Genomic DNA, 26,704 nt, shown 5'->3' on the forward strand with positions numbered 1-26,704 from the left:
GCTGATTCATTAACTAAAACTAAATACTCTGATTTCATTTTTTTGTGTGTGGCTATGTAGTCTCTTTGGGTGCTTCTCCTCGTACTCACATTTGTTCAGGTGGAGGGCATTGATGACCTCACCATTGAGGTAAATATTATATTGTTAATTAATTAATATGTAGATTAACTTTATTTTAAGGTTTAGGGTTGTGTATAAAATTAATAAAATTCATCAGAAATACTTTTTTTGTTGTTTATATATAGTTTCTAATTTATTTTATGTATACATAATTTTTTTTCTTATTAATCTGCATATGTAAAAAATGAGCAAAACATATGTAAAATATGAACAAAACATAAGTAAAATATTTTTATGTATGTGTTTTCATAACACATAAAATATACTTTCAGATACCATACCATCTATTTTTTATTGTCTAAGCATTTTGTTAGTTCATTAAAAATATCCTCATATAAATTTTTAATACAAGTTTTTAAGGTAACTTTCATGTGGTTTTTCATTTTACTTTCAAACATCTAATATATTATATAATATTCTGTTAATATAAATAAAAGATTAAGAAATATGAAATAAGAAGATTTAATAACAAAACAAAATCTCATGGATTTTGAAAATAAATAATGTAAACACATTTTCAAACTAAATACATAACCTAACTAAAAATATATGTGGCTTTACAATTTTTTACTATTTTGTGGCATTGGACAAATGCCCTTTTCAATACACATGAGACACGCGACTAAGTATAACAAGCCAAGACTATTCATTTATTGGATGGTAAATCTGATATTTTTTAATCAGTTTATCTCATGTATTTTCCATTATAAAGCATAAATTAATACATTAATTTATTCTAGTAATAAGTAATAACAAAGGAGTAAAAAAATAAAAATAACAAAAGAGTACTACATGCACCTACTTTAAAAAATGATTAATACTATAAGTGTATATATAACTTGAAGAGAGAGACTATACTGCAACTCTGCAAGTCTGCAACTGATTAATATAAAATCCAGTCACTTTTTTTTTTCTTGAAAATCTAGTAAATTTCCTAATTAGTAATTTAGCCAAGTTTCATAGTAGTAATTTATTTTGCTTGAATTTAATTTGGAATCAAGTGTTACTTCATGAACTGGGATTCAAAAAAAAACAAAAAGGTGAAATATTGTGGCAATATGGTTAGTAGTTGGCACTTGCGAAAGTTCAGCTATATGTTTTCTTTGCGTTTTAGAATTTTAAGATGTTCACGTTATATCGTGTCTTCATAGTTATAACTGTAAGATATGATGATGTTTTATATTTTATATAATTCTAATTAATATGATTTTGGTTAATTGCAGGATTTGGGAAATGTGAGTTTCCCACCGGGCAGTGAGGATTAGTAGTTTTTTTTTTGGTGAATCATAGCGAGTAACCTCCCGTTATTTATTTAAAAGATCAAACTCAAATACAAACACGTCTCATGGTACCAACCCCACGAGCATCCTCCGAAACAAAAGACTCAATACAAACTGGACACGACTCGAAAAAATGAAAACTAAGTGGCAAAGTAAAAGCATAGTTTGCTAATTCTGCTTTTATTTAATTAGCTAGCTAGTATTTTGTTTGATGATCAAGAATATATTTTATATATTGTATATAAAATATATTAATCTTGTCTAACGATTTCATACTTTTTAATTTAGAGTGATATGATATATTTATTATCTTAAAAGCAGCTTCACATTGAGTTAAAATGAGTTAAACTCGAGAATCAAGATCTCGTTAATTTCGTTGTTGTATAATGGATGAAATCTTTTACATTAGCATAGAAGGGGATGAGATCTTTGTACCGGGGATGGAATCTTTTCCATAATCTCAACTAAATAAATATTATCCTTTTCTGTCTAACTATTTTGAGATATCATATAAACAAGTAAACATCAATATAATACATCATCAACCTAACATGGATAATGAACAAATCATCGTTGAAAAGATGAATGAACCGCTTCTAGTGACCTTAACCGATACCAAACAAGTCCCGGAACTCCGAGCAATATCATCACCGAACGCCAAAGAATCCGAACCAGCTAACATCTCACAGTGGTCACTAGTCTTCAAACTCTTTCTAGCCATCACGATCATCGGTCCTTTCATCATATGTGTGTCGTTTATCATATGGATTACTCCAACTCCACCCACCGTCCAGGTACACTCCATGCATATATCATTCGCCAATCACAATCTCCCGTATGGTCCGCAATGTTCTCCATCAAAAACCCCAACGAGAAACTCCACGTCACGTACGAGAATCCCTCAGTGTGGCTGGTTCACCGGAGAAGGCTCGTGTCAACGGTAAGAACCGATCCGTTCAGGCAAAAAGGTGGAGAGGTGATCGTGAAGGGAGACGAAACCAAAGTAATCGATGAAGAGGCGGCTTGGGAAATGGAGGATGAAGTCGCGGTAACAGGAGATGTGGTTGGTCTTGATATGGTGTTTTTTGTGAGAGTAGGGTTTTCTCCAGGAGCTTCTGCTCTGTGGGGAAAACAGTACATGTCGGCAGTTTGTGAGAATGTGAGAGCTAAGTTACCTAATGTTGATGACAAAATCTATGGTACAAATAGATCGAGTTTCTCTTTTGATGGTCGACTAGAATGTCGTGTACGTCTCCCTAAATATCCTTCGGTTTTATTTTGTTTTTTTGCATTTGTTAAGGTTGATTAACGATGCTTAATGATGATGATGACAATCAACGACATTATAAAGTTAGTTTCAACAGTTGTGTGAATCTTTATGGTGAAACAAAAAGACTCTGGAAATTGATCATACAATATTCTTTGTAGTTGGTTTCAAAATCATATATTGACTATTTTTTACTGTTTTGTCGAACAGAAGCAACTGAATATATTAGTTTTTGGATTTTGACAAACAAATCAGAAGAATTGAGATTTTATTGTTAATCTAATCGGTAGTATTATTCTTTTCATTCTAAAACCAGTTTTAGATTATTTTTTTCAATTTTGATAGTGCATTTAAATATGATTTATTGTATATATTTATATGTAACCTTTGACGGTTGACTTTCATATCACAGCTCCGGCGTTATAAACGCGAGAATACCTCGAGGCTCCTCCAAGGTCGAAGCGTTAAAAATGCAACTATTTGCTGTTTAAAAAAAAAGCTTTAGTTGGTTTACACTGACTTGTTGCTGATTTCAGTTTCCTCCCCGGGGTAAGTTTTTTTTGTCAGTAGAGGTTCGTTTGCTTTTGTCATTTGCACGCCACATGCTCGATGGAATTCCCCAAAGGGACTTAGTGGTAATAAATAACGTTTTTTATTTGCTTTCTCAACGGCAGTTGAGAATCTGGTGTTGAGTCCCTTGTACTCGTGGGTTAAGAATCAAGATGCTGCCGCAGAGGTTGAAGAAGGCGATCACAGATAATCCAAAGAAACTTGGGAATTTGATTGACCTCGTGAATCTTCCGTCTACTCTACGTGAGTTCGTTGGTCAATCTCAGATCTCCCGTCTGGGTTGTTTCATGCGTGTCTGGTCCTATATCAAGACCAACAATCTTCAGGTTTGAACATGGGATCACTAGGTTATTTAGCTAAAGGCGTTTTTTTTTTTTAGTGTTTTGTATCATTGAGTGATTTGGTTCTGTTTCTTATAGGATCCTACAAACAAGAATGTGGTGAATTGTGATGAGAAGCTGAAGAGCATTTTGCTCGGGAAGCAGCGAGTGGAGCTAGTCGAGCTTCCTTCTCTTATCAAGTTACATTTCCCCAAAGAACCAAAGTAGAATTGTCTGAAAATTGTAGTTCAACATTGGCTTCTTTGGGGTCGTTTGTTTTTTGTTCACAAGATGTTCGTTTATGTTATGGGGGGGGGGGGGGGGGGGGGGATGCTTAAAGAGATAAGATTAGTACTTTTAAGTTCTAAAAGTTGAATACAAATTTTCTTTCTCGTTTATGGATTCAATTCCATTTCTGCTTTCTTATGTGAATAGTTTCTCCTTGTTGGGTGCTGATCTGATCCGTTTCTATGACATTAAAAGAGCATCGGTTTTGTTACAAATCCACGATATAGTGGGGAAACATTGGTTTTGTTACAACATTATGGAAGCTTGTAACAAATAATACATCAAGCAACCTGAGTGATCATTAGTTTAAGTATTTTTGTAAGAAATACAACACAGAAACAGCGTTAAGTTAGTAGAAGAAAGAATGTAGCATGTTAAGGAACATGTTTGTGGTATGGGCTACATACGACGAGTCCCAAAATACATTGTTGCTTGCATCCGAACATGTGAAAGGGTTCAATCTGCAATCCAGGTAGCTCATCTCCTAGTATCCAGTTGCAGTGTGGAAACCTGCAAGAGAATTATCAACACAATGAGAAGAATTCTTGATTTAAAGAGTAGTTAATAACAGTTAAAAATTCTTGGAAACCTGCTTTTGAATTTTCTGGCCCCATTGTTGTATTCTTTGATACACTGGCTTCCATCACAAAGATTTGTGTTCTTCTTTCCAGGAGCAGGCATCCGATAAGAGGGAGCCCTGAGTCCGTAAATGTCTCTCAAGAAAAAGCCCCTATGATACTTCAGCTGATGCGCTTTCGTTTCACTGCGCGTGCCTTTTCAAAAAATCTATTCAGCGCATTTGCTTTAGTCCTCATGCCGCCCCTATTCAATCCCGAGATCATTGTCGTGTACGCGGCAAAATCAGGCTCAACTCCTTTGAACTTGAGCGTACAGAACAAATCATATGCTTGTTCCACCATACAAGCCTTGCACATCCCATGAATCATGATAGTATAGGTAATAATATCAAGATCACTTCTAGTATTTTCCATATGTTGGAATGTTTTCAATGCTTTCCCTACCTCCCCATTAGCAAACAGACCAGCTAACACAATGTTGCAGCTCCTAATATTGGGAGGCAGACCAATAGAAGCCATCTTCCCAAAAACGCCTAGAGCGAGATCTATCTCCCCCGCTTGAAAATAACCCTGGATAAGAGTGTTGCAAGAGACTGTGTTTTCAGCCACACCTCTTTGAGACATCTCGTATAAAAGGTTAATCCCATCACGTAGCCTCGCCGACTTGAAAAACCCATTTGCAAGAGTACTGTAAGTGACTACATTTGGAGTGCACCCATTGCTTATCATCGAGTCAAGCATTTTTCTAGCCTCATCTACCCGACCATCCATGCAATGCGCATTGATAAGTGAACTGTAAGTGAAAACATTAGGATCTATAGACATTTGGATCATCTTCTCGCACACACCATCAGCCTTCAAAAGCTGCCGACATCTCACATAAGCATGGATTAATGCGGTGAAAGTGATAACATTAGGGTAGATATCCCTGGAGTCCATTTCGAGCAGTAGTCCCTCGGCGTCAGTCAATCTACCGGCATTACAAAGACCAGTAATGAGAGAGCTGTAGGTAACAACGTTGGGTTCAATTCCTCTGTTTTTCATACGTTTGAAAAGCTCCAGCGCGCTATCCACAAGTCTCTTTTTACAAAGAGTATCAATGAGTATGGTGTCGACTACAACATCACGTTTAATTCCCATTTCCTCCATTTGTTCAGCCACATAAACAGCATCGCTAATACTATTCCTGAGACAGAACCCATTAACCAGGGAGCTAGCCGTTACAATGTCAGGCTCAATACCAAGTTTCATCATTTTCCCAAGATAAGATAAAGCCATAGATGGTTGTAAGCAGCGGCAGAAACAATTCACTAAAATGTTGCAAGTATAAAGATCAGGTGAAATCTCCAAATGTTCTGTGTTCTCAACACAATTCCAGAGAGTGATTACAACATCATATCTCTTCATCTTGGCAATAGCAGTCAATACTTTATTGAACTCAACAATGGAAGGAAGAGGGTAAGACTCAACCATGAGCACGAACAAATTAAACGCATCTTCGCAGTCAAGATTGTGAAGCCCACTTCTCAATACGACTTTGTAATCAGTAGTAGAACCAGAGAAAGCTCGTACCCAGAGACGGAAACGGCAAAGTCTCGAGGAAGACGGAGCAAGAGCAAGAGCAAACCCAGGATCACTGTTCTTCAGAAAATGACGATGAAGATGAAGAAACCCTTTAGCCGTTGAAGCAATCGAAGTCGCAATCGACCACCGCATCCAATCAAGTTTACTTCAGCTTGATTCGGGTTCGTTCCCAAACTCTGTCTCAGAAATTGCTGAATCATAAACCCTAAACCCTACAAGGACATAGTGTTGTTGAGAGAAAAAAAAAAAAGCTCCTAACCGGTTAAGGACCAATCGATTTTTTCTTTTTCTATTCTTTTAGGTTTTTTTGGCTTAAAACGGTTTACAAAACCGAACCGGATTGCACAATTTCAAATTCGATCCTCTCCCAAGTCCCAAGTCCATTAGTCGAAAAGGTCTCACTCATGCTTCTCCAGTAGCATCCTCTTCTCTCGTCCGTCGCATATGTCGAAAAAGGCTCTTCTACTACTTAGAATCCCTCGATCGATCGATCGATCTAATGTACTTGTGTTCAGCCTTGTTATGTACTTTTCACTAAAAATGTTTTAGATTAGTCTTTCTTTTGGAATCAGATGGTAATACCAAGAGATACTCTAGATTGTGGAATACATTGAAATATATATATATATATATATATATATATGTGTGTTTTTGGTTTATGCATTATGAGTCTAACAGTTTGATCTGATTCATCTTTATATAATATCACAACAGCATTTTAAGTAGTTACATGAACATAAAGTTAAGAAAAATGGTTTCTTTTACAACAATCTGGAAGCTTGATTTTTGACTGATATCAAAAAACTTAATGACAACTGTTTTATGTTTTAGAAGAAAGAATGTAGTATGTTGAATATTGTGCCTGGTGGCATGGACCTTTCTTATATATATATCACTGAAACCGAGACAAGTCGTACTTCAGAATATGGCTTGCCACTATTGCGTTTGTCTTCTCTGTTGGGTGAAATGAGTCCCAAAATACATATTTGCTTGCATCAGAACATGTGAATGGGTTCATTTTATCACACAAGTAGCTCATCTCATAGTATCCTGTTCCGCAACACGCACTCCTTACATTTTGAAAACCTGCAATGCAATTAAGATATTTTCAGAGGAATTCTTGATTTGAGAGCCTTATCTCTTTGTTAGAAAACTTTTGTACTAACCAAATGCTTCAGGATGGTTTAGGATTTCTGAAACCAGATCATACGGATTTGAAAACACAAGCTGGAGTCCGTCAAGTTCTCTGTTCAGCTTGGAGACTTTTTCATTCATCTTGGTGTTGAAATCTCTAGCCACGTTGTTGTATTCTTGGATGCATTTGCTTCCATAAAAGATCTGAGTTGTTCTTTCCAGGGGCAAGCATCCAAAAGGAGAGAGTCCCGACAGAGACATCTTCCGAGCTCCGAGTCTGTAAATATCTTTCACAAAATCTCCTGCGATTCCTATCAGGAAGTTTTGGTACTCACTCACAGAGTACTTCCGTAACTTGCGGGGCAGAAGATAGTAATTCTCCAGGAAATCGTTGGTTCCAATACTAATCAGGTATAGTGACTCCTTAATAATCTCATTGGCTTTCTCTTCACCCAAGTAGCTTCTTAGCCTGGTCTGGTATTCTTTGTAGTACTCCACTTCCTTCCAAAGCGGCATCACAGACTTTAGCAAATTCATTACATTCCAAAAAAAACCATGTCAGTTTTAGCTTAACTAGGAGTATGTATGAAATCTAAATACACTACTATTATGATATATAAGTATGATTGACTTACTAACACAGCACTGGTTGCATTGTCTAAGCCGGTACCAGCTGAAGCGAAACAGACACCAGTGGCAAAGTCTGCGATGTTGTATGCTGGATCTAGGTAGGCAGGGACTGCGTTCTTGAGTCCCAAACCTTCAGAAATGAAATCTGGTGCAATCCGACCGTTTGAGAATCTCCCAGTTGCTTTGCCATCTAAGTAATCTCGGCCATACGGCTGGAAGTTACTCTTTAGAACTGTAGAAATCTGGTTGTTGTTACCTGAATCAACAGTGGAGTCCCCAAACACGATAAGTGCAGGAACCTTCGCACCCGTTTCAGGTATCATCACCAAGAGCTGAGCTGTGAGCACCAAGAACGCAAGAACTCTGTTTCGCAGCATGATTTTACACAAGTTTTTTTCTGCAAAACAAGAACCTCACGATTTGATTGGGAAGAAACAAAGGGATCAAGCATTTAAGTTTGAGGAAAGAGAGGTACCTTCTATCGAACCTGGCACAATCCTGTAGTTACTAGGCTAGGCCCTTTGTTAGATTATTAAATACTCCTTAGTCTGATTTGTCTCTGTATATTTTTGGCTATCAGAGAGTTAGTTGAGGTGAGTAGTGGAGCCGAAAATGATTTGAGAGTTTCTTTTTTAGTTTTACAGCAGAGGGCCGTATTTATAGCTACTTAAAAAGAGAGACAGACAAGCGAGAATTACTTAAAAAGTAGAGAAGGATTCTTCATACCCTTGCATGCTTCAGATATATGTAACGCATCTTCCTTTTTTACCGGGTTCACGCACAAAGCTCTACTCTCTCTTTTACTAGATATATAAATATTTTTTTTGGTAGCAGACAGGGTCTTCAGTGTAAAGATTGGTTGCACTTAGTCAAGCAAAAGCTTTAAATCTCGGAAGCTACAATGGAGTCTTATTTGATTAAAATCTGAGATATGTTGTAAACTCTGTTGCACGTTTCAGGTCTTTTTAGTTCAACCATAGTTTTTGGTTGTTGGCTTGTTGCAACGACAAGACAACAACAAGTAACGGCAAGAAAGTGTCTCTCATGCGTCAAATGTGACATTGCCATTAAAGTAACTTTGATTTCTTTAGTCTCAACTCTCAACTAAAGATCATATTTATTGTTCAACTTTTTGTTTGTTTGTTTGTCTCTTAAAAAAGCTATAAATGTGGGCTCGCTTCCCATTGACAGGTGTGTTCTAACACAGGTTTGCGTTTTTGAATTAACGAGAATAGTACAGGGTAAAACAAAAGAAATGTAATACTACTCCATTATAGGCTATATTAGTAATCAAGGTAGTCATTTATAGTTGTTGAATTATAGATAAGTAGTTGAACATTAAATTTTCACTTTCTCCCATCCAAATGAAGTCAAATCTACACAACCTCTATAATTTATTTTTACTGAGTAGTAGTATATGAGAAACATACTGTACTACTATTTGTCCTGATTGATTAGTACGACTATATTATACCCAATCAGGACCAGGAGTTGGATGGACTGTGTCTGTCCCAAAAAATAGTAAAATACAAGTGCCTTTTGGCTTTTGTTTCTCTCTAGAGACTTCTCAAATTGCTATATTGAGTATGACGATATTACCCTCACTAACTCGCCGGATCAAATGAGTCAGTCTCAGCCACACCGCTCGTGCATCGGTAAGGGTATTTACGTAAATTGCTAAACCCCCCCCCACCTTTCTCCCCTTCTCCACCAAGCACGGCTGTGTATGCAAGCAAATAAGCAGTTTCCTCAATTCAATTACATTTCTCTTCTCTTCTCTTCTCTTCTCTTCTCTACTCGTCTCTCCCTCTGATTGTCTCCCCCGTGATGTTGGTTTCGAGAATTTTGTCGCGAGTTTCCCGCAGCGCGGTCATGCGCTCCTCTATCTCCGCCGTCACTCTTCAGACGAGGAACCAGACTCCTATCTTCTCGAGCCGGTATCACTCCCTCGTTCGCGACTACCCACACAAGGTTTGATTTTTTGACTCAAATTTCATCACTTTCTGTGCCGAAGGGTTTTGTTAGGGTTTAAGAGGTTTCTCCAATCTGATCTCAATTCAGTGTTTCTAGAAATAATAGCTGAGTTCCGATAATGTTTCCTTGATCTCATGTGGTTTGAATTGTCAGATATGTATGTGTAAATGAGTTGATGCTCTTTCGTTTCTGCCTTAGATTTCTATAGGGGTTTTTTGCTTTGATTCATTTCACTTAGATTTATCCATTTTGCATCGTTTTGTTGGGGGCAGCTTGTTCCAGCTCAGATGTCTATGGATTCGTTTGCACTTCATAGGTTCTCTTTTTCTTCCTCTACCTCGCCTGAATCAGATGAGAAGAAAAGCAACTCTGAAGCAAGTGAAGAGAAAGCTACAGCCGAGGCAAATGAATCAGGAATTGACGCTGAATCAAAAGATCCTGTGACTGGTTATGCAGAAAGTAAGCGGAAAAGTGCTAAACGAGCTGCTGCATCTTCTAGTTCAGATTCTGAGAGTGATGATGATGAGTTGTCAGCGGATGATTTGGTGAAGCTCCTAGCTGAGAAGGAAGAAGAGATTAAGCAAATGAAAGATAAAGTTCTTCGTACTTACGCTGAGATGGAGAATGTCATGGACAGAACAAGACGTGATGCTGAAAACACCAAAAAGTATGCCGTACAGGTTAGTCTGCTACTAGAACTTGGTTTGCAGCTTTTTACTATTCTATAATAAGTTTGCTTAAGTTATGTATGTACATTATATGTATGCAGAATTTTGCAAAGAGCCTTTTGGATGTGGCGGATAATCTCGGAAGAGCTTCTTCGGTTGTCAAAGAAAGCTTCTCAAAGCTTGACACTTCGAAAGATTCGGCTGGAGCTGCTCCATTATTAAAGACCCTTTTAGAAGGAGTGGAGATGACTGAGAAACAGCTAGCTGAGGTAAATATCAACATATGTAGTTATAAGACCTTAAAGTTAAGCAATGGAGATGAGACCGGTTAAATTAAATCTGTGTGCTACTGCAGGTATTTAAGAAATTTGGTATGGAGAAGTATGATCCTACAAACGAGCCATTTGATCCAAACAGACATAACGCAGTGTTCCAAGTCCCTGACCCTTCTAAGCCAGAAGGCACAGTTGCTCATGTCTTGAAGGTAATTATATAAAGTTTGCTCAATTCTTTCTCTCTTTTATTCCATAATGTATTATAGTCTTAAAAATCAATTAGTAACTATGGGTGTCTACATGTGCAGTATGGATACACGCTCTATGATAGAGTTATAAGACCAGCTGAGGTTGGTGTTACCCAGGGAGAAGAGAACGAAGAAGAAAAGAAAGAGTCTGATGCTTAAGAAGAAGTTAGTTGGTTTTCATAAATTTTGCTACGGTTCTATGTTTCGAGTTCATGAACATCTTCTCGAGACTTTTGAGTCATAGTTTTCTCTTGTGGTTTGGTTATTCATTAGATGAACAAGATCTCGCATAAGTTGCTGGACATGGCAGGAGAAATCCTGCTTCTGTGTCCGTTTACTCGATCTCCCTGAAGCTTTAATTGCATGGGAAAAATACAATTTTACAGTTTTAATTGATTAATCAGATACAAATTATGGTTTTACATGGTCTGATACAACCAGAAGCTAACCAAAGGGAAAAACGCTGAAAACAGAGTCACCCTCATTTCTTTAAAACACCCCCTGTAACTTATCTTGAAGAATCTCTCCGAGCTTTACATAAAGCACTTTCTGCTCCTCATGTCCCAGACCCCTTGATATCTGCAGGTATAATACAATCAAATATTTACAATGAGTCTACGTAATTTTAAGTGAATTGTGATTCTAACCTGGTCTAGGATCATCTCGACGCTGTACTGATTTACAATGAACGAATGGATGTAGATGTATGCGAAAAACGACATAACATTCTGTTGAGGCAACAAGATTGGGTTAAAACTATGAAAAATTATCATATTGTTCATCTGTCATTGTCAATCTTAGTGGCTCTTACTTGGCAATCCATTCTATCTGTAAATCCTCCATGTCCTGGTATGCTGTCTCCGAAATCCTGTCAAAGCGACAAAACCAAGTTAAGATTCGCTCTGTGATAACAAAACCTTCTGATTGTTTGAAATTGTCTAACCTTGATCTTGAAAGCTCTTTTGAAACCGCTTGCGAAGAAACCACCAAAAGGTGCTATAGCGGATGCGAATAGACCGAAATAGAAAGCATGCCATTGGACAGGCAGAATCGAGATCTCTTTCCATGGAGACTGTTAAGCAACAGAGTTCAGTTTCAAAACAAAGACTTCGTTGTCTAGTTCTCATGAAAAGGTACTAAATTGCTTACAAATGGAGCAATCCAAAAGGGCAATGAGTAATACTCTGGCCTGAAGAGAGGGCCTGGATCACAATGAAGCCAACCAGTCGAAAAATCCTGCAAAGATGCAACATAACGATTAAGTAAAGGCCAAGACGAAAACCTCGCAATGGAGATTTCATTTTTGGTTACCTTCCTTGGACATGTAAGCCATTGGAATTGGCCTAAGACATTAGCAAACTGGTGTAAGAAGCAAATATATATCAGTCTTGAGACAAAAAGAAAGGGTAACGTTATAAATAAGTGGATCAAATGATTGAAGATGATTATTACAAAAAACGCAGAGATTATGGTTACTACTGATGCTCCAACGTAACCTTCCCATGTTTTCTTTGGAGACAACTTGATGAGCGGAGTTTTCCCGAAATAGAAACCGAAGAAATAAGCCGCTACATCGTTCATAGCAATAACCGCTGCTGGCATAAGAAACCTGCATAGATTTATCCATTTTAGAAGCAAGAAGTTAGGACCCGGGGAAAACGACTTATTACATTTGAATCCATTTTACCAGAAGATCCCTTCAAATATATTGGCAACGATGAAAGAAGATTGAGCAAGCACAACGATAAGGATCATATGTGTCCAAGCGTATTGCCCAAACTGATACCTATACGTCTTCTTCTTCAACGTAAGGATAAACCATATGAAACCTTAATGGAAATGAAACTGTTAGCAAATTTCAGAATGTGAGTGATGTTGGTGAAGAAGAAGAATAAGAAGAAAGAAACACACACACAAACCTGCAATGTACAAGAAGTACCAAATAATCATCTGGTACTTGATTAGACCACTCACAAGCTTGTAGATGAATCTGTCTGAAGAAACAGTGTTGACAAGCTGCTGTTGAAGTATACGTCCATAGACAAACAGCATAGCCGTGAAGAAGAAGTGCCAATTCAAGAGCCTGAAACCAGGTAAGCGACGCTCTTCATGAGCTCTTCTAAGAAGAAAGAAGAGCTCTCTGGCCATGAATATCTGTATAACCACAACCATAGCCCAGATGTATAGATGGCCCATGTAGATAATAAACATAACTCCACCGAGCATCCAGAGAGATGAGCATGTCCTTATCCACATTGATTGGTACTTGTTCCTATCACCAAGCAACAGATTGCTTACTCTGCTTACATTGCTTCTGCTCGCCTCAGCTAAATTCTGAATATTGGGAGAAAAAAAAAGACAATCAAATCATTTCAAGAATCTCAAGACATTTAACAAGAAAAAAAAAAAGAGCGTTTGGCTTTATTATATATATATATATACCTCGCTTGATCGCCTGCGGTGGCGAATGCGGGCAGTGGGAGAGCTAGGAGCATAATTGTAATCCCTTGGTGAATTAGGAATGTTGGGATAATGGTTATCTCTCTGGTTACTACTCATTCGAGACGTCGATGTATTAGGATGACTATTCTCTCTCAGCTTTCTAATTCGAGGAGAATGTGGTTTGAGATCTTTCTCCATTGCCATCGAGGAAATGCTCTCAGTTCATGGATTAAGGATTCTTCAAAATCAGTCAACGATGATGATTTGAGTTTCTTGTATTTTCAAAATGTCACGTCTTAATGAGCACAAACATATTCAAAAGAGATAACTTGCGTAACAAGCATTAACAAAGGATTTAGATTGAATGTGTAAAAGCCTAGAAATCTAAAATGATGTATCAAAGCACAACAAAGATGTCATATTCAAAAAAGTTAACATTTTGACCAACACATTCGACCGGTTAGAAACAAATGGGATACAATAGTTGCAAATAAAAGAGAAGGAACTTACAAAAAAAAAATGAAGCTTCTGGATTACTTGATAGAGATGATTGAAAATGAGAAACCCTAATTAGAGAAAACAAAAATGTGAAGAATCTCAAAGGTGAGGGGAAGATGAAGAAGGAGGGAGGGAGGTGGTGGATGAGAGCACCTATATTACTTTATTAGCGGTAAGGAGGCTTCAATCATTTTGCCGAATTAGAAAAAACCAGAATTACAAATAAACTATTCATGTCGCGCTACTCACGTTTATATAGGAGTGAACGACACGTATCATTAAAATACTATTTGGGCTGGGTCGTATATTTTCAGAAAGCCCATAATAAGTAAGGCCCTTTACGTGATGATGAGTCATCAGTGCGCTCACCTTTTTTGTTGTTGTTGTAGTGTTTTTTATCTCATTAATTATTGAGTTCCGTAAAGTAGGACCCATTTCTCCCGTTTCCCAACCTCCATAACCATAGTTTTTGAGATTTCTCTGTTTCCTATGCTACTCTCTTTCTCTTTCTCTCTCACCATCACAGTGACTATTCATCGGAGAGCTTCAGATCTAAAAAGAGACGAAGATAAAAAAAGAACACACTAATTTCGGTAAGTAAGCCATCTTCTTCTACTGCTGACTTCGATTAGTTTCAAGGCATTGACTCTTTTACTTTCTTTTTTTTGACTGTTTGAGTTCTTGCTTAGCTTTATATCACCAATGCAGCAGCAATGCTGTTCGATTTATGTGAAGTTAGTTCTTCTCGTCTTTGCTTGAGTTTCATCTTTTAACTGCTTTCTTTTTCTTGATAAAGAGCTTCACCATTCTTGCATTTTTGGGTCTTGCTTAAGGGTTTTGTTCCGAGGTTCAAATGCTCTTTCTGATTCATTCGGGTTTCCGATAAAGGTTGCAACTTTGGTTTCTGATTCAAATGCTCTTTTTTTTTGCTTTTGTAGGAAACCTTCTGATTCATAATAATGGCAGTGACGGAAGCTGAGAATCCTCTTGTTGGAGAATTTACTTGTGGCACTTTACTACAGAAGTTGCAGGTAAATTTTGTAACACACAAACGCAACCTAGCTTTTATAGTAGTAAGGTTCCAAGAACTCAATGGACACACTTTTGTTTATATAGGAAATCTGGGATGAAGTTGGTGAGAGTGATGAAGAACGAGACAAACTGCTTCTTCAGATTGAGGAGGAGTGTCTCAATGTTTACAAAAAGAAGGTTGAGCAGGCTGCAAAATCTCGCGCAGAGCTTCTCCAGACCTTGTCTGATGCCACTGTTGAACTTTCCAATCTCACATCTGCTCTAGGGGAAAAAAGCTATATTGACATTGTAAGTCATCTCTCACGTCTAGAAGTGGAATGAGATTATTAGATGATCTATAGGGTGATTCAATGTCTTTGTCTCGATTGCAGCCAGATAAGAGTTCAGGGACGATCAAAGAACAGCTCTCTGCAATAGCACCTGCTCTTGAACAACTTTGGCAACAGAAAGAGGAAAGGGTCCGTGCGTTCTCTGATGTACAATCACAGATTCAGAAGATATGTGAAGAGATTGCTGGCGGTTTGAATAATGGGCCTCATGTGGTTGACGAGTCTGACTTGTCGCTGAAGAGATTAGATGACTTCCAGAGGAAACTCCAAGAGCTCCAGAAGGAGAAGGTAAATTATTAGTTTGCATATGGTTGATGTGTGGTCTATGTTTGCCTTCAGGCCAGAACTAAACTGCTTTGTGTTTGGGTAGAGTGATAGGTTGCAGAAGGTGCTCGAGTTTGTGAGCACGGTGCATGATCTATGTGCTGTCCTTGGTTTAGATTTCTTAAGCACTGTCACTGAAGTTCATCCGAGCTTAGATGAGGCTAATGGTGTTCAAACCAAGAGCATTAGCAATGAAACACTTGCCAGGTTGGCTAAGACTGTCTTGACTCTTAAAGAAGATAAGATACAAAGACTTAAAAAGGTTAGTCAAAATCATTGTCTTTTAGATCTCTGACATGAGATGGTTAGTTAGGCTGGATAAGTTGTGCCGAAAGTTCTGAAACACTTGTTTGTGGATCTTGGTTTGTGCAGCTTCAAGAGCTAGCTACTCAGCTAACTGATCTGTGGAATCTGATGGATACTCCTGATGAGGAAAGGGAGCTTTTTGACCATGTTACCTGTAATATCTCAGCTTCAGTTCATGAAGTAACTGTCTCTGGAGCTCTAGCACTTGATCTGATTGAGCAGGTATTGTAAAATTCATAATGTTACTGATCAATGAATATGATAAGTAACTGTTTTTAAACAAATCCTGTGAACTCTTGAAGGCTGAGGTGGAAGTGGATAGGCTTGACCAACTGAAATCTAGCAGAATGAAGGAAATTGCATTCAAGAAGCAAACCGAGCTTGAGGAAATATATGCTTGAGCTCACATAGAAGTAAAACCAGAGGTTGTTCGTGAGAGGATCATGTCGCTGATTGATGCTGGAAATACTGAACCTTCTGAGCTACTGGCTGACATGGATAGCCAGATCGCAAAGGCTAAGGAAGAAGCCTTTAGTAGAAAAGAAATTTTGGACCGAGTTGAGAAATGGATGTCGGCTTGTGAGGAAGAGAGCTGGCTCGAAGACTACAACCGAGTATGTTAACATTGGCATTGTTATTGAATACGTTATTTATAAGACATAAGTTTCAGTGTGATGATTCTTTTGGATTTTGTTCTTGAATAACAGGACCAGAACAGGTATAGCGCAAGCCGAGGTGCACATTTGAATCTCAAGAGAGCTGAGAAAGCCCGGATTCTAGTCAGCAAGATAACTGGTAACTTCTGAAATTCTCCCTTATCTGTTACACATAAAACTAAACTGAGACTGAAGGATATATCCTGTTTTGTTTATGCAAGCAATGGTTGATACATTGGTTGCTAAAACCCGGGCATGGGAAGAGGATAACAGTATGTCTTTTGAGTATGATGGCGTACCTCTGCTCGCCATGCTAGATGAATACACTATGCTTAGGCAAGAACGAGAAGATGAGAAGCGGAGGCTGAAAGTAAGTGTTTTTTGCATCCTGTGATAAATCTGTTTGTTGAACCTTGTTACTTATAAACTAATCTTGCCTTTTTTATTATCAGGAGCAGAAAAAGCAACAAGAACAGCCACACACAGATCAAGACTCGGCCTTCGGGTCTAAACCAAGCCCTGCAAGACCCATCAGTGCCAAGAAACCAGTGGGAACACGAGCCAACGGAGGAGGTCTCAACGAAACTCCTATAAGGCGTTTATCTATGAACTCAAGCCAGAACGGAAGCAAGTCCAAGAGAGACAGTCTCAACAAGACAGCTTCTCCTTCGAACCTTGTAGCCACCACGAAAGAGGATCCTGCATCTCCAGTTTCTCGTGCTGACCCAGTTATGGCTTCACCGTGACAATATCAAAGAAAAGAGAGTTGAAGTGCTTACTTACACTTTTTGTTAGTTGCTAATTGGGAGTGAGTGATGTCTAAGAAACAAAACACCTAGAAACAAAACAAAGACATTGAGAGTAGAATGTTACATAGATGTTTATGTCTCTGTATTCATTGACTCAATTTTTTAATCTTTCAGAAATGTCGTAGTGAAGCTTCTTTGGTAGCGTGACTAATATGAAGTTTGGTGAAGGAAATACAGGGTTCTATTGAAGTATTTTATAGTTATATCTGGGCAAAATCGTTATATACATAAAAATAATTTGGGGTGTAAATTTAATAAATTAATAATGATTGCGAAGATATGTAAATATTAGAGAACTTCGAGGGATTTTCCAAAAAGATTTAGGACTTTAGTGCGACGCCGTTTCTTGTTTGCAATCCGAATTACGATTTTGTCCCAATCAGAAGCGCGTTAATATCAGGAAAATTTCTTCAACTGTCCGAACAATCGGAGAAATAAAGCGACGAAGCTCGAGAAGAGAGAATCTATGTCGAACGCAAACGAACCAGCGAGGACCCTTCTGCCTTACTTGCAACGAGCTGACGAGTTGCAGAAGCATGAACCACTTGTTGCTTATTACTGTGCGTTCCGTTTTATTTTTTTTAATTCATATGTAACCTAGGATAAACCTAGATGATGATCAAGCTCTGCGATTGATTTTATGATCTAGCTGTTCTTAGTTTTGGTGGGTTTTGTGTTTTTGTAATCGCAATTTAATTGGGTGTGGGTGATTAGGTCGGCTATATGCCATGGAGCGAGGATTAAGGATTCCGCAGAGCGAGAGAACTAAGACCACCAATTCGATTCTCATGTCCCTCATTAATCAACTCGAAAAGGTTTCACCTTTAACTTCTTAATTCTGAGTTTTTCTGATTTTAGTATTTAAGGATTAATTCTTAGTAATTTCATCATCTGATTGATTTTATATGTTTTCACAAGCCTGGAGAGTTTATTAATGTTAACTCTAAACTTAGCATAGGTTGGTTCGTGTTATTGGGAAAACGCATGTGTAAGCAAGAACACTTATGGTGAAATAGTTTAGTCTTGGATATATAACCAGCTATGATGATCCACCTTATCATATGTGTTGTTATCTATAATGTAACGTCTGTGTGATCATATTTTGTGACATACTTTATGAGTCATTTCTTGACTGGTTCCGGTTTTTTTTTGGTGATGTTTTTGTGTAACTTCAGGATAAGAAATCATTGAATCTGTCCCCAGATGACAATATGCATGTGGAGGGGTTTGCACTAAGTGTATTTGCAAAGGCGGACAAGCAGGATCGTGCTGGAAGAGCCGACTTGTAAGTTTTTTTGGCTTTCTTATGTCTGATTTTTATATTGAATGGCAATTTGACATTGGTAAAGTCTCTACTAATGTTAGGGTTACCGTCAATACTATTTCATTGAGTGGAATTAGATTTATTCTCTGTCTAGTAATTTTGTATTTGCCAATACTGGAAATAGCTAGCATTCAAGTACATACATATGTAATAAGTATGCAAATCCGGCAGACATATCGTTAGGTGATACTGTCCTCTGGCATCGAGTTTGTTGATGACTTTTAAGTTGTAGTTATAAATATATTTTTTGAATTCCAATCAAGTAATTAACCGGATGTATCCAAGGCTTATCACGACCTGTTATCTTCTGGCCGTTCTGCTTTTGTGAATTACCTGTATCTCCAGCCTTGACGTGTTGTTATTTACGGCACCTGCATTCATGTGACTCCTTTACAGAAGCTTGTGATGGATTTTCCAAATTAACTTTGTTGTTTCTGTGACAGGGGCACTGCCAAAACCTTTTATGCTGCAAGCATCTTCTTTGAAATTCTGAGTCAGTTTGGCGCGGTACCTCCTGATGTGAGTTCCTACTATTTAATTCACTTTACAGTTAACATCTCAAATCAAAACCTTGCACCTTAATAGGCAGCTGTGTCAGGTGATTGATATATTTATATGTAATGGCTCCCATTGACAGATAGAACAGAAACAGAAGTATGCTGTTTGGAAGGCTGCTGACATAAGGAAAGCCATTAAAGAAGGAAGGAAGCCCACTCCAGGTGACCCTGTTGATAATGAAGATGATTTATCCATCCCATCAAGCGGTCCTAGTGGCTCCTATGTAAGTTTCTCTTCTTCGCAATTTATGGTTTTGGAATATCTGAATATTGGCCTACCGTGTATGATGTCCCATAAATCAAAGAATGTGGCGTGGGCGCAAATGTTTATAAAACTTGCATCACGCTGATCATATCATCTAGCTAGATCTTTGTTTTATCAACTGTCGTAACACTATGATAGAACATAATTATCTTAGAGAACTTTTAAGATATGAACATCTGCATCAACTTAATTTATCAATCATTTGTGTATGTTAATTATCTACAGGATCTCGATGCCAGTGCTACCAACATAACAAGTCATCAAAAAACAGGGCCTGATTCGTCCCATGATTCAAATGATGATTCTAGCCATCATCACTTCCCTGAAGTACCACAACACCCTCTACCTCCCAGGTTTCATGACACTCCTAAAAACGATTATCCCACAGATGTGGCGCCTCCACCACCGTCTTCTTACCCTTCCAACGATCACCTTCCTCCTCCCTCTGGACCATCAGACTCCCCTTACCAGCAGCATCCTTACAACCATCAACCATATCACCAAGACCCGCCACAACACATGCCGCCACCACAAAACTACCCATCTCATGAGACTTCTCCAAATTCTCTCCCTAATTTCCAATCATATCCTAGTTTTAGTGAAAGCAGCCTCCCATCCACTTCTCCGCACTACCCCTCTCACTACCAAAACCCAGAACCTTACTATTCTTCCCCGCATTCTGCACCTGCTCCTTCTTCCACAAGCTTCTCATCTGCTCCTCCTCCGCCTTACTCATCAAACGGGCGTGTCAATGTTGCTCCGGTGCTAGATCCTTCACCGAGTCCAGCTCAGAAGTACCATTACGACAGCAGCTACCAGCCAGGGCCCGAGAAGATTGCAGAGGCGCACAAGGCTGCTAGATTCGCTGTGGGAGCTTTGGCTTTCGATGAAGTCTCGACTGCTGTGGAACATCTGAAGAAGTCACTCGAGTACCTAACAAATCCATCAGCCGGTCATTGAGTTTTAATATTTAATCTATGAAAATTGGGGTTAACGTGTGTGCCTGTGTTTGGTTATTAACTTTTCTGGCTCTGACTTCGTGTACAAATGAAATTGTGTGAAGTTTTCTTAATACATTATTAACTTTTCTCTACAACTTCGTATATTTATACTAGTACTAGCACAAAACTGTAAATCGGAGTTCCAATGAGCAGAGCTCCAAATTGGATATTTTCTTTTGTTTCTCTTCATAGAGAGCGAGTATGGAACACGTACTCAAGTAGCGAGTGGTGTTAGTACTCGAAGTTGGGCCCTTATTAAAAGCACACTGAGGCCCAATACATTGTTTGCGTTGAGATTACTGATTTTAGCGGGGCAGACAAGAAAAGAAAAGAGTGATGAAACATGGAAGCAAACGTGTCGTCAGAGTCATGTCAAGTGTAAGACAGAGGAAGAGAGAAGAGAGGTGCGTCAAGGACAAGAAAAGAGATGTCAATCTCTGCTTTCATCGGCGCGTGCATGTTCGCCACGCACATCAATCAAACCAATTCTTATTATTACCACCTCATTATTCTTTACGCTAAAACACACACATATACATTGCACTCAGTCTAGACAGAGAGAGATAGAGAGAAAGATGGGTACTAAAACGGAAATGATGGAGAGAGACGCAATGGCTACCGTGGCTCCTTACGCGCCGGTCACTTACCATCGCCGTGCTCGTGTTGACTTGGATGATAGACTTCCTAAACCTTGTAACACCTTTTTCTTTACTTCCATTTCTATCCTTAATTGTATAGTCAATACACATATACATAGGCGCACATATTGATGTAGACATAGATGGTTGAACACTTGAACTAAACAAACCCTTTTGGATATAACTAAGGACCAACCCCCAAACTTTTGAATGCAATTCATATGTATCTATATGCATAATGCATGTATTTGACGTTCATGATCTTCTTATGTATAGGTGTAGCTCAAAAAATGTATAGAAATCTGTAAGTTTTTAAAATGATACGTATATGATGGTAATTAATGTATTAACACACATGCACATGTATATTCCACTGCCACATACACATACCGTACATGGAACAATGGAATATTGTTTTGTTTCCTAGATATGCAGAGTTATGTATTATATATGTATGGAATGCGTGTAGATATGCCGAGAGCATTGCAAGCACCAGACAGAGAACATCCTTACGGAACCCCAGGCCATAAGAATTACGGACTTAGTGTTCTCCAGCAACATGTCGCCTTCTTTGATATCGATGATAATGGCATTATCTACCCTTGGGAGACCTACTCTGGTATATGTCTAAACACATAGGTTATATATCTATTTCAGGTTCATCTTTTTCCGTTAGTCTATATAAGAAAATTTTATTCCAACATGATTAGGACTGCGAATGCTTGGTTTCAATATCATCGGGTCGCTTATAATAGCTGCTGTTATCAACTTGGCCCTTAGCTATGCTACTCTTCCGGTAACACCTCTCATCCTGATTCGACATATATCACAGATCTCTAATGATTGTACTCTACACTCGGAAATATATGTGATCGATTAGCCTAGAGATCGATATTCTTTTTATATAGTGTTTGTCTTGACTCTTGATCATACAGGGATGGTTACCTTCACCTTTCTTCCCTATATACATACACAACATACACAAGTCGAAGCATGGAAGTGACTCGCAAACATATGACAATGAAGGAAGGTAGTGACCATTCTTTTGAAAAATAATCGGTTAATTGATACAAAATATGATGTTTGATGAATTTGGTTTTTCAGGTTTATGCCGGTGAATCTTGAGTTGATATTTAGCAAATATGCAAAAACCTTGCCAGACAAGTTGAGTCTTGGGGAACTATGGGAGATGACAGAAGGAAATCGTGATGCGTGGGACATTTTCGGATGGTACAATTGCTGCATATATATAAGCCTTCCTTTTATTTACCCTTTAAATAGTTTATCGAATGAATGTAGTAAACTAGAGCATTAATAGTGCGGATGTAATTCTAATGTTTGGGTCATATGTATTAGGATTGCTGGCAAAGTGGAGTGGGGACTGTTGTACTTGCTAGCGAGGGATGAAGAAGGGTTTTTGTCAAAAGAAGCAATTAGGCGGTGTTTCGATGGCAGCTTGTTCGAGTACTGCGCCAAGATCTACGCTGGTATCAGTGAAGACAAGACAGCATACTACTAAAGGTATCCTTTACGTTAAGGAATTGATCGACGCTTTAGGCTAATAATCGATCCATGTTAAGAGATCTATGTTTGTTCTTTTTCCAAATCTGTATGGTAAAGTATATGTTGCAGCTTATATAGATAAGCTTGTGTGTCCTGTTGCGTTAGTCTGTTTGTATCAACCTTTTTTCAATTTAAAAGAAATATATACAACCAAAAGTGTATTGAAATATATGTGCACATAATCTTTAGAAAGAGCCCTAAATCAAAAACAAAAAAATCTGCTTGTACGTGTTTTCTAGAAAACAAAATGACCAACGAGTCAATGATATGTTGAGCTCTAAAGAGATTGGAGCTCAGCCTCCGACACACCGACATGTACAGTTGCATGTAACCCCACTAAACTCTTTTAAAGTTGTTGATAGTTCATTACTTGTTTCCGAAGCGCCAAGATTCCTAAGAAACATTTAGATCAGAACCCAACTTCAAAGAGAAGATAGAGAAAGCTTTCGCTGATCTTGAATTCGCAAGAAACATTGCAGCTTCCATCAACTGTGTTGCTTCTTGAGTTATACAAAACAAGTATGGTCATTTTAAAACTCCTGCACAAATACACACATCATCAAGTATGGTTCATCGCAACCAAAGGAGAGCAATGCAAGATAAAAACACCTCTCAGGTAGGAGAGTCTTGAACTTTGAATAGTATACTAGTCCTTTTGGATTCTTGTAGAGTTACATTGGCAACATCAACGACCTTCGAATTAGTGAACAACTTAGAAACGTCTCTAACTTCGTCTCCACCACATTCATCAACCGCAACCACACAAAACCCGCCGCCTCTCACCGTCCTCTCCATCTCCTCCACAAACCGCCACGGGAACAGAGCTTCAGCGAGATGCGCCGTGAATGCGAAATCGAAAACACCGTCGAAAAATGGAAGGTTATGAGGATCAGCTCTTTTTACAAGAGGAACCGAATCGACCAACTCAACCGCGGTCACATCAGCTAATCCGATCTGAGAAAGAGCCATCGGAGCGTGGCCTGCGCCGGCGGATAGACAGAGAGCTTTGGTGTGATTCTGAAGAAATCCGAGATCGCGAAACCGAATGAAGTAATCGGAGAAGGAAGAGAGACGCGATTTCCAAGCTTTAGATGACCAGGTTCTAGCGTTCTTCTTCGGAAGAGGAAGATGCTGCCGAGGCGATGAATCGCAGGTGGATCTCGGGAAATGCGTATGAGGTTTCGACGGAACTTCTGGTGAAATACAAGTTTTCGGCGTCTGGAGAATCATAATCACCATTATCAATGTTCCGATGCTTAAGAAGGCGACTGAGACTTTGTTCAGCATTTTCTCGACGTTTCTCTCCATAGTCGTCCGTCGCCGATCATCAACCCCAGTCTCCGATCGAATTGGGACTTTGCCGTTATCTCTTCGCTGATGTAAAACACATTAACGTTAATAGGCCCAACTTATGCCCATCTTCTTCTGGGTTGGTTTAGAACGTTAAATTTAATAAATTGAGGATGAATGTACAATTTCAGAAAAGAAGTGGGGTGGTTTTAAATATAATCTAAAACATTAGGAGGGAAATAGAAACTTGGTGGGGGGCAAAAAAAAAAAAAAAATACATTCCTGCGGAGAGGAGCAAAGAACTCTCTCTCCTGGGGAAGAAGACGACGGTAACTAACACCACTTTGAGAGTAGTGAATTTTTCAGTGGCGAGGGTTGGGTTTGGTTGATTTCTTCTAATTCATCAGATTCAAGGATCGTTTCCGGGGGCTGAAGCGGAATTAGAAGGAAGGAGAAGAGAAGAGGGGAGGAGAAGAGAGGTTGAAAAATGTCAGACCTAGATCGGCAGATAGAGCAGCTGAAGCGATGCGAACCATTGATCGAATCGGAGGTGAAGGCTCTTTGCCTCAAAGCCATGGAAATTCTTGTTGAAGAGAGTAATGTTCAAAGAGTTGATGCCCCTGTCACTGTAAGTTCTTGCTTCTCGATCTGGGATTCGGAATTAGTATACCAATTAACTAGAAAGAACTGGTTTCATTGTGTCTTGGAAGTAGTATTACGAGCTTGTAATCAAGAAACTTGAAGAAATTGGGGCGCGGGTGATTTCGGGTCTTTGAAATATTGGTTCGTAATGTTTTGTCAAATGGTAGTCATTCGTAGGATCCAGTGAACGACTTGTTTTTTTGGTTTTGTTTTCCATTGTTACAAGTCGAAAGATTTCAAGGGCAGTAAAGTTACAGGCGTTGAGATGTTAGAGTAGATATGATTGATGTGTTTACGATTTGCAAGAAATGCTAATCCTTGGAAATTTTGTCTTGGAATAGTTATGTGGTGACATCCATGGGCAGTTCTATGACATGATGGAGCTTTTCAAAGTTGGGGGTGATTGCCCTAAGACCAACTATTTGTTTATGGGAGATTTTGTTGATCGTGGATATTACTCAGTTGAGACATTTCTACTTCTACTCGCACTCAAGGTAACTCTCAGGACTTTGTTTTACTTTGTTGTGGACCTGTGTGGTTTATGCGATTCTGTTAAGTGGGTTTTTAGAATCACTTAAGTGGGTTGCTTTGATATTCTTTAGGTTAGATATCCAGACCGCATAACTCTCATCAGAGGAAACCACGAAAGCAGGCAGATCACACAGGTGAGTGCAGTCTCATTGAAATTTTCGATTTTATGTGTATATTTTTAGACTATTCACACAGTCTGCTTTTAGTAGGTTTATGGATTTTATGATGAGTGTCTGCGTAAATATGGCTCTGTGAATGTCTGGAAATACTGCACTGACATCTTTGACTACATGAGGTACTCACAGCAGCATCTACTCTATTTGTGTTAGGTTTTTTGGTTCTCTTTGGAATGAACTGACTCCTTAATATATCTTTTTTTTTTGTACAAAAGTCTCTCAGCAGTTGTTGAGAACAAGATATTCTGTGTTCATGGTGGTCTCTCTCCAGCTATTATGACTCTTGACCAGGTTAGTTAAAAGTTCTCTCTACTGATATAGTAAGAAGTTTCCACCTAGAATGAGTTAACTGACGGACCCCTACATTTATGGCAGATCAGGACGATTGACCGGAAGCAAGAAGTTCCACATGATGGTGCCATGTGTGACCTCCTATGGTCTGATCCTGAAGATATTGTTGATGGCTGGGGATTGAGCCCTCGTGGTGCTGGATTCCTTTTTGGTGGCAGTGTTGTCACGTCTTTCAACCACACAAACAACATAGACTACATAGCCCGAGCCCATCAACTAGTTATGGAGGGTTACAAATGGATGTTCGATAGCCAGATTGTGACAGTGTGGTCAGCCCCGAATTACTGTTACAGGTTAATAAAATTCTCAGAGCTGTGTGTTTCAGTCTATGTATCTTAACTATCTTCTTTCCTTTTAGCTTGAGTTTTGCATTTACTCCTATTTCAACTATGCTCCAGATGTGGCAATGTGGCTTCGATTCTAGAGCTCGATGAGAATCTGAATAAAGAATTCCGTGTGTTTGATGCTGCCCAGCAGGTATGAGCCTTTTAGTAATATGTTACTTTCCCGTTCTGGTTCCCGATTAGCAGATCAGTAGACTGACACATATCTAAATGCAGGACTCAAGAGGGCCACCTGCCAAAAAACCTGCCCCTGATTACTTCCTGTAATGGGCAAAACTTCGAAAACCCCTATTCCCTAAGTAGAACTAGCATGGATTCAACACCGTTGAAGAGGAAGAGAAGTACAATTCGTTCAGTGTTTAGGTCGAGGTGCAGAAGAATATACTCTACAATTGTTTCAGGGGAGTTCCACTTAGTTCACAAGGACTGGTCGAACTGGGTTTGTCTAAAAAAGATACTGTTGTTTCCGGTTTTGGTGTAACTGTAGGCCAAAGAGTGTTTTTGTGTGTAATGGTAGTTAAGAGAGTGATTTTTTCCTGATTCAAGTTTGTACTTTCTTAGGAGATAAATAAAGACCTCAAGCAGTTTTGGAGCTCACAATAGCTTCAATAGAATTTCAAAGGGAACACATTAAGACAATTATCACAGGCATGTCAGATAGACAAATACATTGTTATTGTTTCAGGCTTG

General features: G+C 38.7%; 11 protein-coding genes and 1 pseudogene across 14 annotated transcripts; 8 read left to right on the plus strand and 4 right to left on the minus strand.

Moving 5' to 3' along the window:
- Positions 1 to 1,951: 1,951 nt before the first annotated feature.
- LOC104720100 (uncharacterized) lies at positions 1,952 to 2,737 on the plus strand (annotated as a pseudogene).
- A 339-nt stretch (positions 2,738 to 3,076) lies between these two features.
- LOC104717550 (upstream activation factor subunit UAF30-like) lies at positions 3,077 to 3,955 on the plus strand. The gene is made up of 3 exons (XM_010435132.3): positions 3,077 to 3,216; positions 3,342 to 3,563; positions 3,657 to 3,955. Exons 2-3 carry the CDS (start codon positions 3,390 to 3,392, stop codon positions 3,783 to 3,785), a joined length of 303 nt encoding a protein of 100 aa, XP_010433434.1. The 5' UTR covers positions 3,077 to 3,216; positions 3,342 to 3,389; the 3' UTR covers positions 3,786 to 3,955.
- A 75-nt stretch (positions 3,956 to 4,030) lies between these two features.
- On the minus strand, positions 4,031 to 6,241 carry LOC104717551 (uncharacterized). Its single transcript, XM_087470466.1, has one exon. The coding sequence runs from the start codon at positions 6,137 to 6,139 to the stop codon at positions 4,586 to 4,588; it is 1,554 nt and encodes a 517-aa protein (XP_087326592.1). The 5' UTR covers positions 6,140 to 6,241; the 3' UTR covers positions 4,031 to 4,585.
- Positions 6,242 to 6,673: 432 nt separating this feature from the next.
- Positions 6,674 to 8,811, minus strand: LOC104717552 (GDSL esterase/lipase At4g26790). Its single transcript, XM_010435136.3, has 5 exons — positions 8,498 to 8,811; positions 8,247 to 8,330; positions 7,777 to 8,168; positions 7,174 to 7,663; positions 6,674 to 7,093 (listed from the first exon to the last, which is right to left on the minus strand). The coding sequence occupies exons 3-5, from the start codon at positions 8,146 to 8,148 to the stop codon at positions 6,900 to 6,902; spliced, it is 1,056 nt and encodes a 351-aa protein (XP_010433438.2). The 5' UTR covers positions 8,149 to 8,168; positions 8,247 to 8,330; positions 8,498 to 8,811; the 3' UTR covers positions 6,674 to 6,899.
- LOC104717553 (grpE protein homolog 2, mitochondrial) lies at positions 8,739 to 11,358 on the plus strand. The gene is made up of 5 exons (XM_010435137.3): positions 8,739 to 9,742; positions 10,018 to 10,425; positions 10,515 to 10,682; positions 10,769 to 10,897; positions 10,997 to 11,358. The coding sequence occupies exons 1-5, from the start codon at positions 9,599 to 9,601 to the stop codon at positions 11,093 to 11,095; spliced, it is 948 nt and encodes a 315-aa protein (XP_010433439.1). The 5' UTR covers positions 8,739 to 9,598; the 3' UTR covers positions 11,096 to 11,358.
- Positions 11,222 to 14,104, minus strand: LOC104717554 (phosphatidate cytidylyltransferase 3-like). Of its 4 annotated transcripts, none has more exons than XR_015569139.1 (12): positions 14,030 to 14,100; positions 13,889 to 13,944; positions 13,379 to 13,616; positions 12,856 to 13,270; positions 12,624 to 12,765; positions 12,389 to 12,545; positions 12,248 to 12,279; positions 12,086 to 12,172; positions 11,880 to 12,008; positions 11,748 to 11,804; positions 11,584 to 11,664; positions 11,222 to 11,515 (listed from the first exon to the last, which is right to left on the minus strand). XR_015569139.1 is itself a non-coding variant. In XM_087470468.1 (12 exons), the coding sequence occupies exons 3-12, from the start codon at positions 13,580 to 13,582 to the stop codon at positions 11,426 to 11,428; spliced, it is 1,410 nt and encodes a 469-aa protein (XP_087326594.1). In that variant the 5' UTR covers positions 13,583 to 13,616; positions 13,889 to 13,944; positions 14,030 to 14,104; the 3' UTR covers positions 11,268 to 11,425. The 4 variants fall into 4 exon arrangements, 2 of the variants coding, with proteins under 2 accessions (XP_087326594.1, XP_087326593.1); XM_087470468.1 differs by having other exon boundaries at positions 11,268 to 11,515; positions 12,248 to 12,295; positions 14,030 to 14,104; XR_015569138.1 differs by lacking the exon at positions 14,030 to 14,100 and having other exon boundaries at positions 13,889 to 14,015.
- Positions 14,105 to 14,326: 222 nt separating this feature from the next.
- On the plus strand, positions 14,327 to 16,481 carry LOC104717555 (65-kDa microtubule-associated protein 2-like). Its single transcript, XM_010435140.3, has 7 exons — positions 14,327 to 14,469; positions 14,815 to 14,907; positions 14,993 to 15,196; positions 15,280 to 15,525; positions 15,608 to 15,823; positions 15,934 to 16,089; positions 16,170 to 16,481. The coding sequence occupies exons 2-7, from the start codon at positions 14,836 to 14,838 to the stop codon at positions 16,266 to 16,268; spliced, it is 993 nt and encodes a 330-aa protein (XP_010433442.2). The 5' UTR covers positions 14,327 to 14,469; positions 14,815 to 14,835; the 3' UTR covers positions 16,269 to 16,481.
- Positions 16,311 to 17,483, plus strand: LOC147935844 (65-kDa microtubule-associated protein 2-like). The gene is made up of 4 exons (XM_087470521.1): positions 16,311 to 16,481; positions 16,575 to 16,662; positions 16,745 to 16,893; positions 16,976 to 17,483. Exons 1-4 carry the CDS (start codon positions 16,311 to 16,313, stop codon positions 17,267 to 17,269), a joined length of 702 nt encoding a protein of 233 aa, XP_087326647.1. The 3' UTR covers positions 17,270 to 17,483.
- Positions 17,484 to 17,615: 132 nt separating this feature from the next.
- On the plus strand, positions 17,616 to 20,571 carry LOC104717556 (protein HOMOLOG OF MAMMALIAN LYST-INTERACTING PROTEIN 5). Its single transcript, XM_010435141.3, has 6 exons — positions 17,616 to 17,892; positions 18,047 to 18,147; positions 18,508 to 18,617; positions 19,100 to 19,175; positions 19,294 to 19,437; positions 19,704 to 20,571. The coding sequence occupies exons 1-6, from the start codon at positions 17,799 to 17,801 to the stop codon at positions 20,436 to 20,438; spliced, it is 1,260 nt and encodes a 419-aa protein (XP_010433443.2). The 5' UTR covers positions 17,616 to 17,798; the 3' UTR covers positions 20,439 to 20,571.
- Positions 20,572 to 20,936: 365 nt separating this feature from the next.
- Positions 20,937 to 22,847, plus strand: LOC104717559 (peroxygenase 1). Its single transcript, XM_010435146.3, has 6 exons — positions 20,937 to 21,172; positions 21,587 to 21,736; positions 21,828 to 21,913; positions 22,053 to 22,147; positions 22,222 to 22,347; positions 22,474 to 22,847. The coding sequence occupies exons 1-6, from the start codon at positions 21,055 to 21,057 to the stop codon at positions 22,634 to 22,636; spliced, it is 738 nt and encodes a 245-aa protein (XP_010433448.1). The 5' UTR covers positions 20,937 to 21,054; the 3' UTR covers positions 22,637 to 22,847.
- Positions 22,790 to 24,098, minus strand: LOC104717558 (uncharacterized). The gene is made up of 2 exons (XM_010435144.3): positions 23,290 to 24,098; positions 22,790 to 23,219 (listed from the first exon to the last, which is right to left on the minus strand). Exon 1 carries the CDS (start codon positions 23,986 to 23,988, stop codon positions 23,293 to 23,295), a length of 696 nt encoding a protein of 231 aa, XP_010433446.1. The 5' UTR covers positions 23,989 to 24,098; the 3' UTR covers positions 22,790 to 23,219; positions 23,290 to 23,292.
- A 140-nt stretch (positions 24,099 to 24,238) lies between these two features.
- LOC104717557 (serine/threonine-protein phosphatase PP-X isozyme 1) lies at positions 24,239 to 26,653 on the plus strand. The gene is made up of 8 exons (XM_010435142.3): positions 24,239 to 24,598; positions 24,954 to 25,106; positions 25,215 to 25,277; positions 25,353 to 25,438; positions 25,535 to 25,610; positions 25,695 to 25,963; positions 26,069 to 26,147; positions 26,231 to 26,653. The coding sequence occupies exons 1-8, from the start codon at positions 24,458 to 24,460 to the stop codon at positions 26,279 to 26,281; spliced, it is 918 nt and encodes a 305-aa protein (XP_010433444.1). The 5' UTR covers positions 24,239 to 24,457; the 3' UTR covers positions 26,282 to 26,653.
- Positions 26,654 to 26,704: the final 51 nt, after the last annotated feature.

This window comes from Camelina sativa, chromosome 10 (assembly GCF_030686135.1).
Source record: "Camelina sativa cultivar CO46 ecotype springtype chromosome 10, ASM3068613v1".
NCBI classification, from domain to species: domain Eukaryota; kingdom Viridiplantae; phylum Streptophyta; class Magnoliopsida; order Brassicales; family Brassicaceae; genus Camelina; species Camelina sativa.